General features: G+C 28.4%; 2 protein-coding genes across 2 annotated transcripts; one reads left to right on the forward strand and one right to left on the reverse strand.

Annotated features, from left to right (window-relative positions):
- Nucleotides 1–520: 520 nt before the first annotated feature.
- Nucleotides 521–18,971, reverse strand: Adss (adenylosuccinate synthetase). Its single transcript, XM_003707058.3, has 6 exons — nt 18,683–18,971; nt 10,167–10,269; nt 2,080–2,443; nt 1,417–1,809; nt 1,064–1,320; nt 521–869 (listed from the first exon to the last, which is right to left on the reverse strand). Exons 1-6 carry the CDS (start codon nt 18,863–18,865, stop codon nt 820–822), a joined length of 1,350 nt encoding a protein of 449 aa, XP_003707106.1. The 5' UTR covers nt 18,866–18,971; the 3' UTR covers nt 521–819.
- LOC105663660 (uncharacterized) lies at nt 2,860–5,073 on the forward strand. Its single transcript, XM_012294131.2, has 2 exons — nt 2,860–3,153; nt 4,296–5,073. The coding sequence occupies exons 1-2, from the start codon at nt 2,934–2,936 to the stop codon at nt 4,763–4,765; spliced, it is 690 nt and encodes a 229-aa protein (XP_012149521.1). The 5' UTR covers nt 2,860–2,933; the 3' UTR covers nt 4,766–5,073.
- Nucleotides 18,972–19,446: the final 475 nt, after the last annotated feature.

Here is a 19,446-nt window from a genome sequence, read left to right on the forward strand (position 1 = left end):
CTAAGTAACTTTTACTATTATTGTACCAACACATAAGTCACGATATACAAGCGAACATTACATTATGTGGAAATTTGTAATGTGTATATTATAAATTAATAATACATCTGGCTTTATCAAGATTAGCAAAATAACATGATACATGGTATACATTAACAAGAAAACTGGTAGGTACTTGATTCTTCATCAAATATCCAGATAAAATTCTGAACATTCTATTAATTTAATAGTATAATAAAACCATTGAAAACTGTTATTATAAATTTTTATTCGTATATTATCAATACAATATAGAACACATGTTTTCAATAATTTCAAAAAAGAAATATTTTTAACATATGATATATTGTTAAGTACAGTATTTATTCGGCATTGAATGTTACAGAAGAAATAGGACTTCACTATTTTATATTTTAAATGGCACTATAATATGTTAAAAAATTATGTACAATTTACAATTCATTTGATATTCATTTGGCAGAATACATTTTATTGAAGGATCGGATAGTAAATAAACAACTTTCAAATAAATACATTTTAATTAACGTATCTTATTGTACATTCGAACAATGGATAAGACAATTAATATGAATTATCCAATAAGAAGGAGGAACTCGAAGAAACGAGACTTTCATTCTCTTCTTAAATCGTTATATACTACTAAAATTTAAAAGCTTAATGCTATTATTTTTTTTGTCGTGTACTCTCTGTGCGTTTGTTTCATCAACTCTTTCGGCAAACTACAATTATTACCAAAAGAATAGCAAACTGAGTGAACAAATAAACATATTTCCATTGTTGTAAACAATAAATATAACGTCAGAGTGCGATCACACTTTCACGACCTGCTCCCACTCCAATCCATTTAACTGAAACATTAATAAATGTTTATGTGCTTTAATTTATCTTAATTTAATGTTAAAATGAGTTAATATTTGCAGCAACTATCATATTGACTTTTTAATACGATCTTAAAAAATTAAAGGAATGTATTAGAAAGTCTGTACTTTCTAAACTTATAACATTATGTAACAACGGATAATGAAATTAACAAAAATATTACCTGGTACATTGAGATAATCTTCTATTAATTTTATGTATTTTCTGGCATTGGGAGGTAATTTTTCCAACGAACGTACACCCTCAGTCTTCGATTGCCAACCATCCATAGTTTCATAAATTACTTCCACTTTTGCTAAGTCAGAAGTACTACTGGGAAAATAGTCTATTTCTTTACCATTCAACCGATATCCTACACCAATTCGAATTTTTGGTAGTGTATCAAGAATATCTAACTTTGTCAGACATATTGCTGTATATCTGTAATTATTTAAATGAAATACAAATATTATTTTTATTAGAAATGTATAATTCGCTCTTTGTTATATTAAGCATTGTTTAAAAAACATTTCTTACCCATTAACCATAGAGGTAAATTTAAGGAGAGTTAAATCTAGCCAACCACAACGCCTTTTCCTATTTGTAGTAACTCCCACTTCATGTCCTTTCTTCTGTAAAAATTCACCAGTAGCATCTAACAGTTCGGTAGGAAATGGACCATCACCAACTCTTGTAGTGTATGCTTTAACAACTCCAACAACTTCTCCAATATAGGATGGTGGAAGTCCAAGACCAGTACAAACACCACCTATACTGCAGTTAGAACTGGTAACATAGGGATAAGTTCCAAAGTCTATGTCCAACATTGCAGCATTTGCGCCTTCAACTAATACTTTTTTTCCTTCACGTAATGAATGATTTAAATACTGAACTGTTTCTTTTACCATTGGTCTTATTCTTTCTGCATATCTAAAAATAAAATAAGATATTATTTTCATTAAACAATATTATGATAGTAAACAATATTATGTTTAATTTTCACTAAACATTTATTAGTTTGTTTGGACATTAAACATAATAGTACTACTATAAAATATTTATCGTTACAAGTTATTTAAGTAATAATAAGACTAAAATAACAGGTTATAAAATAATAGGTTTTAAACTAATTGCAAAATATTTTATAATAAAAGCTGTATCTTATGTCTAATCAAAAGTAATAAATATGAAAATATGTACTCTTTATATCGTTGTAGCTCTGCTTTCACGTCAACATGCAATGCTGGGAACATTTTTTGATATGATGTCACCAACATATCAAATTTCTGTGAGAACTTATCAAAATCTCCAAGGAGATCACATATCCTGAGTCCATTTCTGGCAGCTTTGCTTGAGTATGTTGGTCCAATTCCCTTCTTCGTGGTACCAAGAGATTGTGTACCCTTTTCTAATTCCTGAAGGCCATCAACTTGTTGATGGAAATCAAATACTATATGTGCGCGATCGGAAATCACTAATCGTTCTTGCCAGTTTTTCAAACCTTTGGCTTCATTACTTTCCAACTCTTCAAAGAGACCTGGCAGATGTATTACTACCCCATTTCCTGAAACAATTATGATAACAATAGCATTAAGCACTATAGTATACCGTTCAATTATTTCAAAACAAAGGTAATGGAAAAAGATAGTGGTACATGATATATTTAGTATTAATTTGTATTTGTTTATATGTTTAATTTTAAATATGCATGTTGAAATGAATACAAAATTGTTTTAAAAATATTTTAAACTAAAATAAAATCGGTGACCTATTGTTATTATGCATTAAAATTGAAGTTATGTACTTGATCGATTATGATATTTTGAGGTCTCATTATAATGTGTGTGGGGCCTGAGAAAGTGCAAGTGCGTTCCTGATTTTCGAATAAAAGCGAGTCGAACACGCTTGCTTGCTTGCGGGCATCTAGCGGACGAGGTACGGAATTGCTTCGAGAGGTATCGACTACAGTCGTATGTATCCGGCGGATGCCCGCAGACGGGCGTGTGACGCTGTAGCTGGTCTATAACGGACGTTCAGCAGAGACGTTGCTAACCATGTCAAGTCCGAATGCTAAAAGTAATTCTACGAGAGTGATTCTCGAAGAACTTGACGCTGAATTATTTATCGACGAAGTAAAAAAATATCCTGAAATATGGGATATAAATTCAGAAGAGAATAGAGATAAAAAGAAAAAGAGTGCGGCATGGGAGAAAATTTGCGAAAAATTTTGTTCGAATTTCCGGCAAAAAACAGAAGAAGAGAAACAAGAACTAGGTAATATATAATTAATTATTGTTCATTGGATAAAATTTTCTTTTCGAAGATAGCGAATATCATTTAAAAATAATTAGTTTGTACTTCAATTTTGAATATTTTGAAATTGTTCCGTCAAAATATTCTTAAATTTGTATGCATCTTATTTTATGGCAAAGCTAAAGTTTTGCAAATGTCTTCTTGACATTGAAATTCTGAAATATAGGATTGTTGGAAATGTATATAAAAAATTGTTGTCAGGCTCAATTACAGTCAACAGAATTATAGAATTTACGTTGTTCAACGCATGTGCGGATGATGTCAGTGGTGCTCAATACTACTTGATAAATATTTAATACCGATAATATTTGTTAGTAATTATTTCAGTAATTATTTAGTAATTATTTCGTTATAACAAAATTTATTTCTGAAAATTGTTATCTATTAAATCATTGCACATAAATATTATCTGTGTATATTATATTACTTATATGAATTGTTTTAAGATTACTGAATTATTTATTGAAATTGAAGACCACTGACAGCATTACCGGTGGCACCATTGGCGGCATTACAAGAAGCTTTACGTTATTATATACTGTGATTAAATTTTACAATACACAAGTGAAACATAATTTCGGAATTAAATATTTTTTAATTACGATTTAAAATATTCTTGTTAATTCAACAGTTTCCTAATTGCAAATTAAAATTTAATTTGTTGCTTGAACTTACCAAGATTAAAAATTAATTATTATAATATTATATTTATACAAAAAAACTATATATATGTTTTATTAATAAATGATAAGCATTAAGGTGGTAATGGTCTTATGGTTTTGAATGAAGATTAATAGTTTAAAAAAAAGATACCGAACAAGGTGTGAGCGCGCGAAAGTGAACTCTGTTTGAAATCTACAGTGACAACAAAGTAAGCTAGTGGAAAAAATCTATTTACTATACTCGCGTGAGCCGTTGTTTTGATAGAACTAAGGCTTAGTTTACATTAACAGGATATACGAATTAAAACATAACCTTCGTAAGGTTATGTTTTGGCGGGAAAATTTTAGAATTTCAAACGTACATATACATACTGTATGAATAAAAAATCGCGATATTATAAAACTGAAAGATTATAATAAATATTAATTTGTTTGTTTTAGTTAGAAAACATATGAACAGATGGCGAAACATACGCGACCAGTATTTAAGAACTGTTCGTAAAAAGCGAAGGTACAGTAACCATAACAGACAATACATCTACGCCCGGCGACTAGCCTTTTTACAAGAAGTGGAGAAATCTGCAACTCTTACTGTATCGTATTTAGATAGCGAAGAAGCTGAAGACACTGCGACTGTAGATGACGATCAGTCGACTATTCCTTATGTTTCAAGTATGGATGAAGAATCATCAGGGAAACGCAATAAGGATACAAAACCGTGTATGATGAATAATTCACAAATGTCAAATGTTTCGTGTAGCGTAGAGGAAATCGACGATGATAAATCATTTTTTAACTCTATATTACCTTTGATCCAATCGTTCAATATCGAACAAAAAATAGAATTCAGGTGTGAAGTTATGAAGCTTATAAAAAAAGTTAGAACGTTCGACATTCCACCTGGTTTTTAATGTTAGTGCATATTTGCATCTACGTGATTGTTATGTTAGAATGATACAGTATCCTGTGTACACTTGGGTGCAACAGACGCTTCCTTTGTTTAAGAATAAATGCAGGGAAAAATTGTTCAAATTCTTAAATCTCTAAGTTACTATATTTTTCAAATTTGTAAATTTAATTTCAAAATTTCCCTAGAGGAAGCCAAATTTGCACCCCAGTGTACAAATATTATATGTAGGTATATATTTTTGTATTGTATATATATTCTGATCTTTGTACTCTTTGTACATATTGTATTAAAATCTCATGTAATGTTGAATGAGCAATCTAGTGATTCAGTACAGATATTCCTAAGTTCAAAAATTGTAGAGAATGTTTGCTGGGACACTAATGTCTTATTCTGGACTACAGTAATGATTCGATATAAGAAAAGAACTAAAAATGAAGTTAACCATGCATTGGTATTGTAAACAATACAAATTTGCTCTTTGCCTATTGCCACAATCATAACGTCCCTTTTTCACTCGCTATTCTTCTCTGCGGTTGAAACTTATCGTCAATTGAACCAGTAAATATAGTTCAAATCAGTGATGAAGATCATTTTTTCCCCGCTTATATCGTGTAGATAAGTTTCGCTTATATCGTAGAGGAAATTTTCACTTATATCGAATCATTACTGCAATTAGTCATCAAAGACTAATGGTTACAGATAAACTCTTTTTATCTAAGAGATCTATTATACAAGGCTAAAATTTTCCGTAGTAAGGAGTTCTTTTCAATCCCTCGGAGTTACAGTATTATTTTATTTATGCGAGTTTCATTGTTTGTCACGTTCGAAATATAATTTGTAAGTGTACAAGTCGGTCTCCAACGTTTCTCAACAAGATTCCAAGATACTTTATGTAATAAGAAAATTCTACGAAGTACAAGAACTGTTTATACAAGACCCTGTGTGATTTGCAGATAGTAGAAATGTGATAAGAATAAAATGTGAACCAAAGTTAAGTAAAAAAATATAGAAATAAAGATAAAAGTTTTATTATTTACAGAAATGTAATCTAAAGTCCTCTATGCTTGAAGTCTTAGACAAGCATTCTATCTTATAGGACAATTAATTAGGTTAATTAAGATTAATCTTAATCTTGCTAGTATTTTTATGCAGCTAGTTGTAATTTATTAATATTTCTACGACATTGTGAAATAATAATTTTTGTACAAATTTATTTTACAACAATAATTCATAGAAATCACTTTTTTTTATTATAAACTTTATTTATAGATAAACATCAAGGAGTTTTTTATCATTTCGCAATCTGAGACTTCACATTCGAGATATGAGTGATAAAATGGTGATTGCACGACTCTTGCAGTTTCCTGCTTAAATTTAAAATGGCGGTTCGAAAAAACTAGAAAAGCTTCCAATTTTAGAAATAGAAAAATTCAAATTTAAAATTTGAGAATTTAGAAATTTGATAATTTGCAAATTTCAAATTTATGTTTGAAAAATATTACATAAAAAATACCTAAGTTGCATAGTAACGACGAATATACTTTAAGTGTATTTTATGAACACGTTATTGTATCGTTTAAAGATGCTAGAATCACGGGTGTCGTCATCCATCAGTTATCTCCGTTTCAAAGGCGTACAATGAACCGTTGTCCACATCAATTTAAAAGTTGAAATATTTACACAAAATATATTCTTACTCTTTGAAACTCTGAAGAGGGTTAGAAATATGTATAATTCACTTTCAAATCCTGACTAAAGATATGGATTGTCATAAACAAATTTTCATTTTTTAATGGTTACTATTTCTTTCTATTAACAATATTAAATGTCAACATAAAAATATCTCAAAATAATATTTGTGCTATATCAATTTCAATGTTAAATAAAAATAAATTTGACATAAATGAATAAATCCATTTACCCATATTTTTAATAAATAGTTTATGGATACATTTTTGAAACATTGAAAGACTGACAGGATGATATAAAGATGTCGCAAAGTAATACTTGTGTGACATGAGTAAAACTTGGCGTTCGTTGAAAATGACTACAAATCTTTCATTGATGTTTTTAATACTGTTAATAGACAATTTTGCTGCGCATTGTATAAAGTAATCGATGAGACGATTTTCTGAGAAGTGAGTATTAAAAACATTTCCGAAAACTTTAAGAACATTTTCGGTAAACTAAGTTTTATATTTCATTCAATGAGAAACTTTCTACATAATGAATTCTTTTACGCACGTTTTCTACACAATCTATAATCTACGGTAACGCGCATGCGCACTACTAAAGATAATGGCGCCGAAAATACAGCTACGAATAAAAGTTTTCGAACGATATTATTCTTATATTTCCCGAAAATAAACATATTCCTCATAAAGATGCTTTCAATGAATTTTTATAGATTAAAATCACAGATATACATAATCAAATTTTTTGGCAACTTCAAATAAAATCTGAAATTACATCAAATACAAAAGTTGATGTCAATTGAAAACTTTTGTCAGCAACTGTATATAGGCGTATTTCTTTTATCATGTTTTTGCTGTGTCTCACTCTGTGTATGATCACGAAGGCGAAAGTATTGTCCCTCTCGTAAAATGAAGCACATATTATGCATACGTCCTATTTTATGACTCTTTTAAAATAGATATGTAAAATACAAATTCTGATACTATGTTAATAATTCTGATACTGTGTTAATAATTCTGATGCATTGTTCGCTTAATTGACTTGCAATATATGTTGTACCTGAACTCTGATTGTGAATAACAAGTAATATTTTTTAATTATACTTTATGCATGAGTATATAAAATTCAAATATATTTGCACATAAAAATTGTATATACAGGGTGTCTCGTTTAAAGTGAATATTTAAAATATTTTTACTACTAATAAAAATACAAAAAATAAATCACTGATTACGTATCCTAAAACTATATAAATCACGATAAATTATTTTTCTCTCTTAAGAACAACTTGTTCGACTTAAATGAGACTCTATATAAATACAATTACTCTGTTATATATTGACGTTCGTCTCAAGACCATTTCCATAAATCATGAGCAATTTAAAGGTGAACAAGTAATGGTTACGCCTTTTATTTTTATATTCATAGAGATTAGATTAATCGACATCGTCGACAGGAATCGAATCAAGGATAATTTGAATTATTCAGTGGATATGCTTATTGAAGTAGGTGAATGTCAGAGAAATCGTCAAGCGATACGTAACAAACTTGCAATTGGTTCAACATTGGCAATAAAATAGAAAACTATGCACGTTTAAACTTGTCAAATTCTAACCTATTACGTCATTGGTCGTGGGTTAATTTTATGTCAATCAAGTTATATATTTAAATATAAATTTTAAAAATCCGAAGTGAAATTAAATTTTTTAAAATATCACTTTGGACGGTGATTATATATTTTAAAAAAGGATTTTGTAACTTTTGAATTTTTTAATTCTGGATTCTAAGACTGAGATTTTTTGGTTATGAAACTTTAGGACTTTGGGTTTTTAGAATTTCGGAAATTCAGAAGTTTGAAAATTGGAAATATGGGCTTTGGAAATTTGGGTTTTGAAAATTTGAGATTTTGAGAATTTGAAAATTTGAAAACTTGAGAATTTAAAATTTTGAAAATTTGAGAACACAAAAATTTGAAAACTTGAGAATTTGAAAAGTTGAAAATTGTTCACTTGCGATAAAAATGAAAAAGCGGTGCAGAGCATAATTTAAATAATTTCCATATATAACTAGTTTTTTCTAGACGTTACTTTTATGGAAAACTTAAAAATCATCGATGTTTTGCTAAATTGAATAGCACCATATATTTGTACCCCCACCACAAAGCGGCTTACATAAACATCAATTTAACCGAGTGTCAGAATGTAACGTTAAATTATCCTTGAAAATTTATTAAAGCCTTACGTCACAAGTTCATGATACGTCAATCGTTATAGAAGAATAAATAAGAAGAGATGTCTCAAGTGTTTGAGATTAACGAAAATGTGCAAATTTATGATAATAAAATAAGCTGGGATGAGATATCAACTGTAAATTGTTTTCTAATTAGCTTCTAAAGAAAAATAATTTTAATTTCAAATGTTCCTAAAAAATTTACAACTATTTAACCTTATTAAAATATAAAAAATATAACGTTATTTTAATATAACATTGGGACAAAAAATTTATTTTATTATTTATGATTTTTATAAATAATCATATTTTAAATAGTTAAAGAAAAAAACTAATTATGTTCTTTGTGTTTACTACAAATTCTGTTTTGGAAATTTTTTGCAATATTTCAAATGTTGAATCCTTTATTTAATTGAAAATCTATTTGCTTTATAAAAAACGCATAAAATACTGTATTTAAGAATTTGAATAAATTTTGCAACAAATTATTTTCAAATTTAAATTTTAAAAGTACATATTCAAATTATACTATTTAATATATAATATAATATATAATTTCCTATGTCAGCATTACTGATCGAACCTATATATTTTAATTCAAGGTTATCTCAAAGTCACAGTACAATACGTCGTTGTATCAGTCTTGTCAACTATAATTTATAAAACGATATCTCATTTAAAATATTCAGTAACCCCTTGAAGAAATTGTTTAATAATTTTTAATATTCTTTAGCAGATCAAAAACTAATTTTTAGTGATGACATTTTTTGGCAGGTTGCCATAAGTGTTTGAAAAATGGTAGTTAATATTAAAAAATACACCCAATATATATTACCAACATAAACAAAATTTCACTCATTAATATTCATTAAAAAGGAAAAATAAATTTTGTGTATATCCATATATTCACCCATAAAAGATCTCTCAACATCGTCAATGATTTTCCCTTGCATAGTACAATTTAAATAGAGTATTTCGTATAACACATTTTCATTTTGGAAAAGCGGAAATTTAAGTTATTGAAAAATTACCTCCTCTGAATTCAATGATCTTCAAATACGTTACCAAGATTATTCTATATAATTTTATCCTACAAGTGATCCGTTATAGTTTTCGAATTATACACAAAAGCATGTTGAGCATTGTACATATTGAAATGTAAAGACATGCGACGCTAACGGTCAGTGTGTGAACTAACGAACATGGCCGCCACGCGTGTGTTTCTAGCGTTGTAAACAATGATACTGTTCATTTACAATACAAGTACAATTGTTTTTAACAACGTTCTCTACAAGCTTTAACAACATATATCAAGGTCATCGAAATCTGCGAAGAGGTAATTCTTTCAAAAACTTGACCAGCTTTTGTATGAAATAAAAAAGAAATCAAAATTGACAGTAGACGTTTCGCTTCGTGCCTTGATCTTATGAGAACTAACGACATATTATCGCAGACCATCATGATCGAAAAATAATTACCTATAACCGACGTGCATCTAGGATTCATTATTCCACTGGGTAGAAGATGGAAATGGAACTCCGCACCGTCTACTACTACAGTATGCCCGGCATTGCTTCCTCCCTGCAAAATTAAAATTTTTCTTTTGCTCCCTGTGCAAATACTATTTTGGTTTTTGCTTTCTTTTATTCATGTGACCCGGTATTTTTTTTTCTTTTTTCATTTTTACCAGTTTGGACAATGAACAGAAAAAGCTTAAAACGTTTGACGACCATCGTGCGCTTTTAACGGTTGCATACATTTGCAGGTTTTCAAACAATTCAAGCATACATGAGTGCTTTTTTAATTAACAGCTGAGTTATTTTAAGAATCTGCAAAGAAATATATCCTGACAGTGTGCGTCGAATTCTCGAAGAAAATTGGTACAGTCGATGTTGTCCGTGGCTTTGGACAAAAGGACACTTGCCCCGGGGCACGATTAAGGGCACCTCACACCTAAACTTTCAATGTTCAAATTTGTAAATGTTCAAAGCGGGAAATTTAAATTTTTTAACGAAGGAATATAGAAATTTTTTAAATTTTCAAAATCATGAGGTCTCAAATTTTTTTAAATCATAAATTCTCAAACTTAGAAATTTTGCAATTTATAAATTCTTAATTTTTATATTTTTAAAACCACAAATTTTCAAATATGCAAATTTAAAAAATTGGTAATTCTCAAATTTTGAAATTTAGAAACATGCAAATTTAGAAGTTTTTAAAGTAAAAAATTTTTAAACAAAAAAATGTTAAAACTTTTAAATTTACTAGTCACTAGATTTCAAAAATTAATAATTTTTAAATTGTCAAAATCAGAAATATTCAAATTTATAAATTTATAACATTTTAAAACCACAAATTTTTTAATGTAGAAGTTTTCAAAATAATAAATTCTCAAATTTTCCAGTGCTGTGTGGAAGAATCTCTACCTATATTGCCGACATTTTTAATAAAAGTGAAACGTGGAGTGGAAAAAATATTATTTATATAATTGTATACGTGTATGTACATATGGATGTGTATATGAGGACTCAGCTATATCTTTTATACAAATACAATAATATCTTATCAAGTGTTAATAATGGTATTTTACCTCTGATCTGGCATCGCAATTGAATTTTATACATCATACAAGAAATTACATCATATCTATAATTATTCCTCTATTAGTGCAATGATATTTAAAGTTTTGACTTTCTTAAGACCTTTTGTATTAGAAATAGTATTTCGAACGCAAACGTTTTAAAATAGAGCGATTGAAACATCAGAGAAATTACTTCGGTAAAATACTTATATAGAAAACGAATATTTCCATGTTGTTAACTTAAAACAATTATATGTGTTCATCATTTTGTGAACTGTCAATAAAGATGCACATCAATCAGTGCTTCAAAATTCCCTAGACATAAATACAGAAAAATTATAAACAAACTCAGATTTCCTATATTAAGCTATAATTTTAATCCTGTCAAATAAATTTGTAAAAAATTAAAAATGTGCGTTCACAATGAAAAGGCGCCAAAATACACAAAAGCGCGCCATATTACGCGCCGCCATCTTTAATTTAGTTCTTAATGTCTCAAGATACGGAAGTAATAAAGATTAGAAAAGAAACAGCAGTGTAAAACAGAAATCAAAAATAATCAGTAACAGAAGGCCACATCGAATACGAAGCAACCAACTAAAATTGCAAGGAAATTTGCAACGTTAGGACACTTACATAACTTCGTAAATGCTGACTATGCAATACGTTCGAACGCTCCATGAAACATTAATCTTACTCTTTTTCCCAATTGCTATTAATTCACTGACATCGCGTAACCAGACACCATACATTTAAAATGCTGAATCAATTCGTAAACCTATACTATCTTCCTTTCTAATTTATTCGTATTTCGGATAATTTTTAACGATTTGTGATGAATGAAAAAAATATGACATTCATATTAGGTAGTTATAGGTTAGCGTATGAAGAGTGAAATAAGAAAAATTTATTTGAATAAAAAAGTATGTTATGAGAACTGAACGATTGTTTAAATAAATTAAACTTAACTTAATCAGTCTACTATCAGAGATTCTTGCAGATAAATTTTTTTTAAGCGAGTTTTGCATGAACAATATTTTTCTTTGACCATAACACAAAATTTACAATAACAGTTAAAGACAATATATGAGGTGCAGAAATAATTTTTTTTCAACTAATTTAGCCATATAACGCGTGGCGATATAGCAGGTAGCGATACCATGCGCGATAACTCCGCGAGTGGCAACGTGACGCGTGACATTTCCTTATATGACGATATACGCGTAGAAATTCCGCGCGTGACGACACAAGATTTATAAAACTCTGTACGCTCACTTTTTAAAATTCTAAATTCCCAAATTTAAAAATGCGAGGACAATTATAAATGAGTAAAATAAAGAATTTGTAGATATAGTAATTACGACAAATGAATCACAAATTCAAAAACATATACTACTTCATTCGGTTGATTCTACGTAAAATAACATATATACTTGAACCAATTGAAATAAACCATCGTTCGCCGGAAATTCACCGTTGAAAATATCTTGGAATACTACGTAATACTCGCTCAAACATCTGGATTACCGTAGCGAATAAAAATGATGTCAGTATCATTATTTGTAATAAAAATCTTTAATGCTTTATCGCAAACAACTACAATTCTGCATTATATTTGTATTACCGAATTTCTATAAAAAAATTTAAAATGAAGGTTCTTGTTAAATTATTGGATTTTTTCCAATGTTCTTTACTGTTATTTTTAACAAAATAATATTTTATTCACGACGGTTTCAGTTGTTGTACATTTGTATTCTAAAGCGATAAAATCAATTCTTTTATTTTTTCAAGATTTGAAATTTCTAAATTCACGAATTCCTAACTTCTTAGATTTCCAAGTTTCCAAAATTTCTAAAGGCTCAAATTTTGTAATTTACCATTTCTAAAATTTATGGTTTGAAAATTTTAAAACTTGATATTTCTATGTTAACAAATTTTTAAATTCAAAATATAATTTATAACAATAAATACTATAACCATTTTTAAAAATAAAATTTTGTACTTTTTTGTTTCAATTATGTGCCGTACTGTCAGCCTAAAGATAAATGATCTTATAAAACAGTAGGCACAAAGATACTATTCCTTTGTGTAAAAACAAAGAATAAATAAATAAATCATTTAAATCGTATAAACGTTATAAGAAATCGTCATTTTTTAACTGCAAGCTATACATAAGAATATAATTGCTTCCTCTTGAATTGAAAATAGAAATGTGGTATATCGTTGCATAGTGAACGTGAAATTATAAAACTGGAAGTAGCACCTGATTTCGACTTATGCAATATTACCAACTAGTGCCAAGAGATACAAAAGACTTGATATAGTGGAACAGTTATTGCTCGAAATAATGTGCTAATAATGTATTGGCTGTGTGTAAAAGTTTGAGTAATTTTTTAATTCTGTAATATAGTTATTTCATACATTTCAGGTGTACAAGGATATTTATTAGATGTATAAATAAATTTCCATGGTCACACAATTAGCAAGGATATACGGGTATTTCTTAACGAAATCCGCCATTGACGCAATAACAGTTTGTCGTACAACTTGTAGTGACTCAAATCACAGTTTGTAATCGGTTGCATATGGCGGGAAAGATACACAAGAAAAGCAAATGGTGTCGCATTAATTGACCGCATCATGGTGGACGGCTTTGAACCACGGTTTCGCGCTCTTAAAGAGTTTTTGGTGACAAATCGAAATGGAGAACGAAAAACGGATCCATTATAATAATTCTAAGCTCAAAGAATCGAGGATAGATCGTAAACAGTCGTCTGCGTCAATATCGAAGCGCATCTATGGGCATAAGCTTTTCTGCATCTAGTAAAGTGAAAACGTGATACTTTGTTATGAACTTTTTCTACTCGATCAAATGACCACGATGGAATGCTATGAAGAGCGACTGAATTGCTCGAATCGGACACTTCGAATAAAATTTGCAATTTATGCAACAAAACGAAGCCAAGGAATTTTATTTCGCGATAACACGAGGTGCTATATTGCTTCTCAAGTCAGGTGAACGCTACTTGATCTTGGGAAAGTCTTAGTTCACCGAGCGTACTCTTCTGACATCAAACCATTATCCGTTTCGGATAATGTATCATGGTTTTTTCGGAATAAAAACAAAGTTCAAAAATTGGTCGATAATTTTATCGCCTTAAAAAATGATGAATTTTAATCATCATGTCTGTATGCTGTTTGAATGACAGAAAGTAATAAATTCAGAAAAAAGTAATAAATTTAGATGGTGATACTGTTTCTTTTACATTAATCGTTGTATTTTTTAAAAATACTAGCAGACTTTGTTTATACATTCTGCATATTTTATACTTCATGAAATATATATTTAATGATATAGGTACCAATGAAAATTTTGAAATTTGTATTTCAATTTCATTGAATATAACAATTTTTAATATTCTGTATGATTTCTCTAGTTGTTGATATTAGTATTGATTCTTAGACATCAGACTTTGAAATGCATTGATCCATGTACTCTTTTATTTCTGAAATATATAGCTCTTTTAATACTTTGGATAAGTACATCTTAAATCAAACTGAAGTTGATTAAACTTCTTATTTTAGGCAAACTAAACATTTTCAATTATATTTCAGTCTTTACTTTATAACCAATCATGTAGGTAATAATTCAAATATTTATTTATTTCTTCATTATACATATAATATGTGTCATCATCACATACTATATAACACTTATCTTATTAAATACTTAGGATATCTTTTTAAACAAAAGAAAAATCTGATATCCTTTTTTTTTGTATGACAATCTTGAAAACTTTATAATATCATTTATAAAACATTTGTATATGATCTGTTTCTTTATTTCTCAATTGTTTACAGGAAATTTAAGAGTTAAATTTATTGAGTTAATTTATTCAGTCTGTAAAAACAAAGATAAAAAATTACTAAATCATTCTGGAGAATTACAAGAAACATTGTGAGCATGACGCATTATTTACTGTCTAAATATTCCATTACTGACAATTTGTTTTACACTGATTCATACATTTGTTAATAATATATTATTAGTTGTGAGAAGGAGTTGTGATATATTTTATTTAAAAATTTAATATTTAATTTCATTTAAGAAATTAATTTGCTAGAGTCAATTAATTTATTTCAATTTAATATTCTCAAAATATAAAATCATCAGGAAAAAGGTCTGTTTTATTATCAGAAAATTCTGCTTATCAGAGATCAGATTTATGCAAACCTGACAATAAAGAATAATGTACATGAGTAAAAGGATCTTAAATATCATAAATGATATTCAAACTTCGGAAAAATTCTGCAACCCACATCAGATATAATAGATAAGAAGTGAACGATAATGTTGCCAGGACAACAAGGTAATTACATTCTCAAGGAGAGAAGAAAATTAAAATCACATTAACCTACGCAATTACATCAACACCTTCTTGTTACTTTAATATTATGCATGTTTGTAAGAATTAAATTTCAAATAAAGGATGGAGATACCTATTGCATAAACTTAAACAACAACGTTGAAACTAAATAAGTACGTAAGTGACATTTCTTGTTCTGCACAAGGCAATGAATTAATTAAACAAATTTATTTTAGTAAATAAGTAATTGAAGTCGAAGAGAAGATGGAAAGGAATCACAATTCTATACAATTTTTTCAAGATTTTCCAGATATTTAAATTATCAAATGTTCAATCAGCTAATTTAGGAATTTGAAAACAGTGAAATTCCTAAATTTAAAAAATTTGTAAATTAAAAATTCCTAAATCTTTAAATTAGAAACTTTTTGAAAATTTCCATAAATGAATATTTGGAAAAATTATATAACGCTCGAAACATTAGCGTAACAAAATTATGCACGCCGCTAATAATTTCTGAATGATATGAAACGACAATGCGTCGTCAATCGAAAGCAGTAATAATTATTGCGCCAAAAGAAAAAAAAATTGTTCAAACAGAAAGACTGCAATGCGTATAAAATACCGGTTTATAATTGGTATATATTTAGATATCTGAAGGATTGTTGGATCAATTCTCATTACAGGCAAATTTTCTGTCTCACATTCATTACAGACATGCTATTGAGATCAATCATAATGTCTCCTTTGACGATTTTTCTAGTGCTTATACAGAGTAATGGTGCCATCTCCAGCTATATTGACCTTTATGTTATGTTATCAAGGACATGACCATGAATAGCTTTTCCTTATTGCATAATCAATGGTCTCTTAGAATTTCTGGGATATTTAAAAACAGGATAATTATGTTCGGGTACTTATAAAATTACAAGGAAGAATTACTCAGGAACATGATTTTGGCAGCATATGAAAAGGTCAATATAATTATTGCCAAGCATTCGTGCAGCTATCATAAAAGCATGTACAGGGTAATTTCACCTAACTGCACCTTTTAAATTGTAAACTCTTTGTTACATAAAAGAATATTTAAAACAAAGCAGCATGGTACAAAGAGAGAGACACAACTGTTATACTTTCCTACCATGATATGAAAATCACCAGGAACTTTTATACTCCTTGTGATTTAAAAAAATGTCAAATACAGAATAAAAAGCTATTATAATATATGAATACAAAAGCCAATAATTTCAGATTAATAATTATTAAATAATTCTTAGTTTTTACTAAGAAGAAAACAGAAAGAAGAAGCGGTACTTATTGACTTCTTATATTGACATAAAATATTGATCGTTATATTTCATACAAATGAAAGTTATAATATTGCATATGCTAATAAACATGTAAAATGATATAATGGTAAATGTTATGTATTGTGTGTTTCTCTTAGTAACATATAAACTTTATCTGACACATTCTTCTATATGACAAAGAGTTTACAAGTGATAGGTAACACATTTAGATGAATCATCCTGTATTATAATATACACTGCTAAGTATATTTCTGACAAACTAGACATTTTAAGAGTAATAAAATGCAAAATTTTTAAAAGTGATTTACAATAATGAAAATTGCATACATATAATCTTATTATTTCTTATATATATTAAATGTACTTCTTAAATGTGTTAAACATATAAAAAATTATTACATATATTCACAATATTTCAGTAACATGTTGATGTTAATAAATGCACAATACTGCATTTAAACATATTCTCAAGTTACGAAAGATTAAATGTTATTTGTAACAATTAGGATTGTTTTTTATATCAACAATAAATATATTTTACATGCTGTCTCAGTGACTATTATAAATAAAAATTGACCTTATAGTATAGTATGAAAAATATGATATACCATAATGAAGAAAATTATTGCATCGTACATTTTTTCATTGTACATGCAACTTATAATGTGTTCAAACCTTGTTTCAAGTATTAATATCAGGTGTACCAATAAGAAATTTATTTCTTTAATAAATTAAAAACACAGTGCAAATTTAAATATGTTTTCCATAAAAAATGATGTCAATTATTACAGAACAATGACAGTTTTGATTACGTCATAACATAAATATGATTCCGTTAAAGAAATATATTAAATTTAAACAAAAAAACCTAAATTATTCATTGATATATTTAATAATACTAGTTTATATACATATATGCACAGGCATTTTCATAGACATACGAATTACAATATATACTTTCAATGATATATTGCAACGAAAAGATTTTATATTTGAATGTCAATTGCAATAGTTGTTACATAATATACATATATATATATTTCTAAGAACATTGTATATATCAATATACATATACTATGCATACTGTATATTTATGAAATACGACCACTATAATATAAAATAAGGGTATTTAACATACTATTATTAAACGATAAATTACAAAGTATGAAATGTTATACAAAAATAACTACTAAAATAAAAATACATGAATAAATCAGTAAACAAACAAGAAATATGAATTAAAAAGTGTATTAATGTATCGTTCGCACTAAAGAATGTTAATATTCAGCCTTTTATAAATTAATGTATAACAACACAAAGTAATGATGTTTACAGATAAAAGTTCATACAATAAAATAATAAATAACATTAAAATACTAAAATTATGAATAAAAACAATTATATTTTAACTATTTAAATTGAATATGTTTAACAAATAAATTAGTTAAGAGAAACATAAAATTGTTAAAACACAAAGTCTGTATGCAGAAAATAAAATATTAAAATAGAAAAGAAACACTAACAATCACGTGACACAGGCGAGAAAAATAGAGAAGTGGAAATGTTTTGCAATTCAAAATAAAATAACATAATGAAAAGGACGTACTGAAGATACTTAAAAAAATGTAACGTAATAATTTCAGTAGTAAATAGCAATGTTTTAATTGAGAACAAACAAGCGTTTAGACGTTTCTATTGATAAAAAAAGGCGGACGAGAATGAAAAAATGGCGGACTCACTTGACACCTGCAGACGACGTCAGCATCTATGGCAAGCATATCGACGACCTTGCCTTTACCCTCGTCGCCCCATTGTGCTCCAAGAACGACAGTAACTTTAGTCGAATCATTTGATAAACATTGTTTTTTTCTTGGAGAACCAAGAACGCCGTCCCCGTTCGCTTGTTGGACGGAACGCTGCATCTTTGTATACGAAAATATTCGTAAGTTTTCGAGCGGTTGAACAAACTGCGCGCGCACATACAACACGGGAACCGCCGCGCGACTGCTCGAACATAGAGTGGTAAGACCGTTTTAACCGCCTTATATCTATTCGTCGAATGTAAGGACATCTGGGGAGAGAAAAGTAAATGTTGAATAAATGAAAGATTAGAGACTCGTTTAGAATAATCGTGAAGCAGTATATATATGTATATAGCCGTTCAACGACAGGTCGTATTCAATCTGCGCAAAATGACTGACTTCAGTAAGCTCCCCACCAAGTAATGTTATTCCCACTACTACACCATTTAAATACCGTTGTTCATATACGTGGTGGACAGAAATATATGAACAGGGAAAAGATTCGGTAATTATAAAATTTTGAAATTGTTAAATTTTTTCAGTTTTAAATTCGTAAATTTTGAAATTTCCAAATTTCTAAATTTCAACGTTATCACATTTATTTGATAGCCGAATTTGTACATTTTCACACCTTCAGATCGACAAATTTTAAGGTCACAAAAATTTGCAATTTTTGAAATTGATAATTTTTAATTCTCTAA

This window comes from Megachile rotundata, chromosome 8 (genome assembly GCF_050947335.1).
Source record: "Megachile rotundata isolate GNS110a chromosome 8, iyMegRotu1, whole genome shotgun sequence".
NCBI lineage: Eukaryota > Metazoa > Arthropoda > Insecta > Hymenoptera > Megachilidae > Megachile > Megachile rotundata.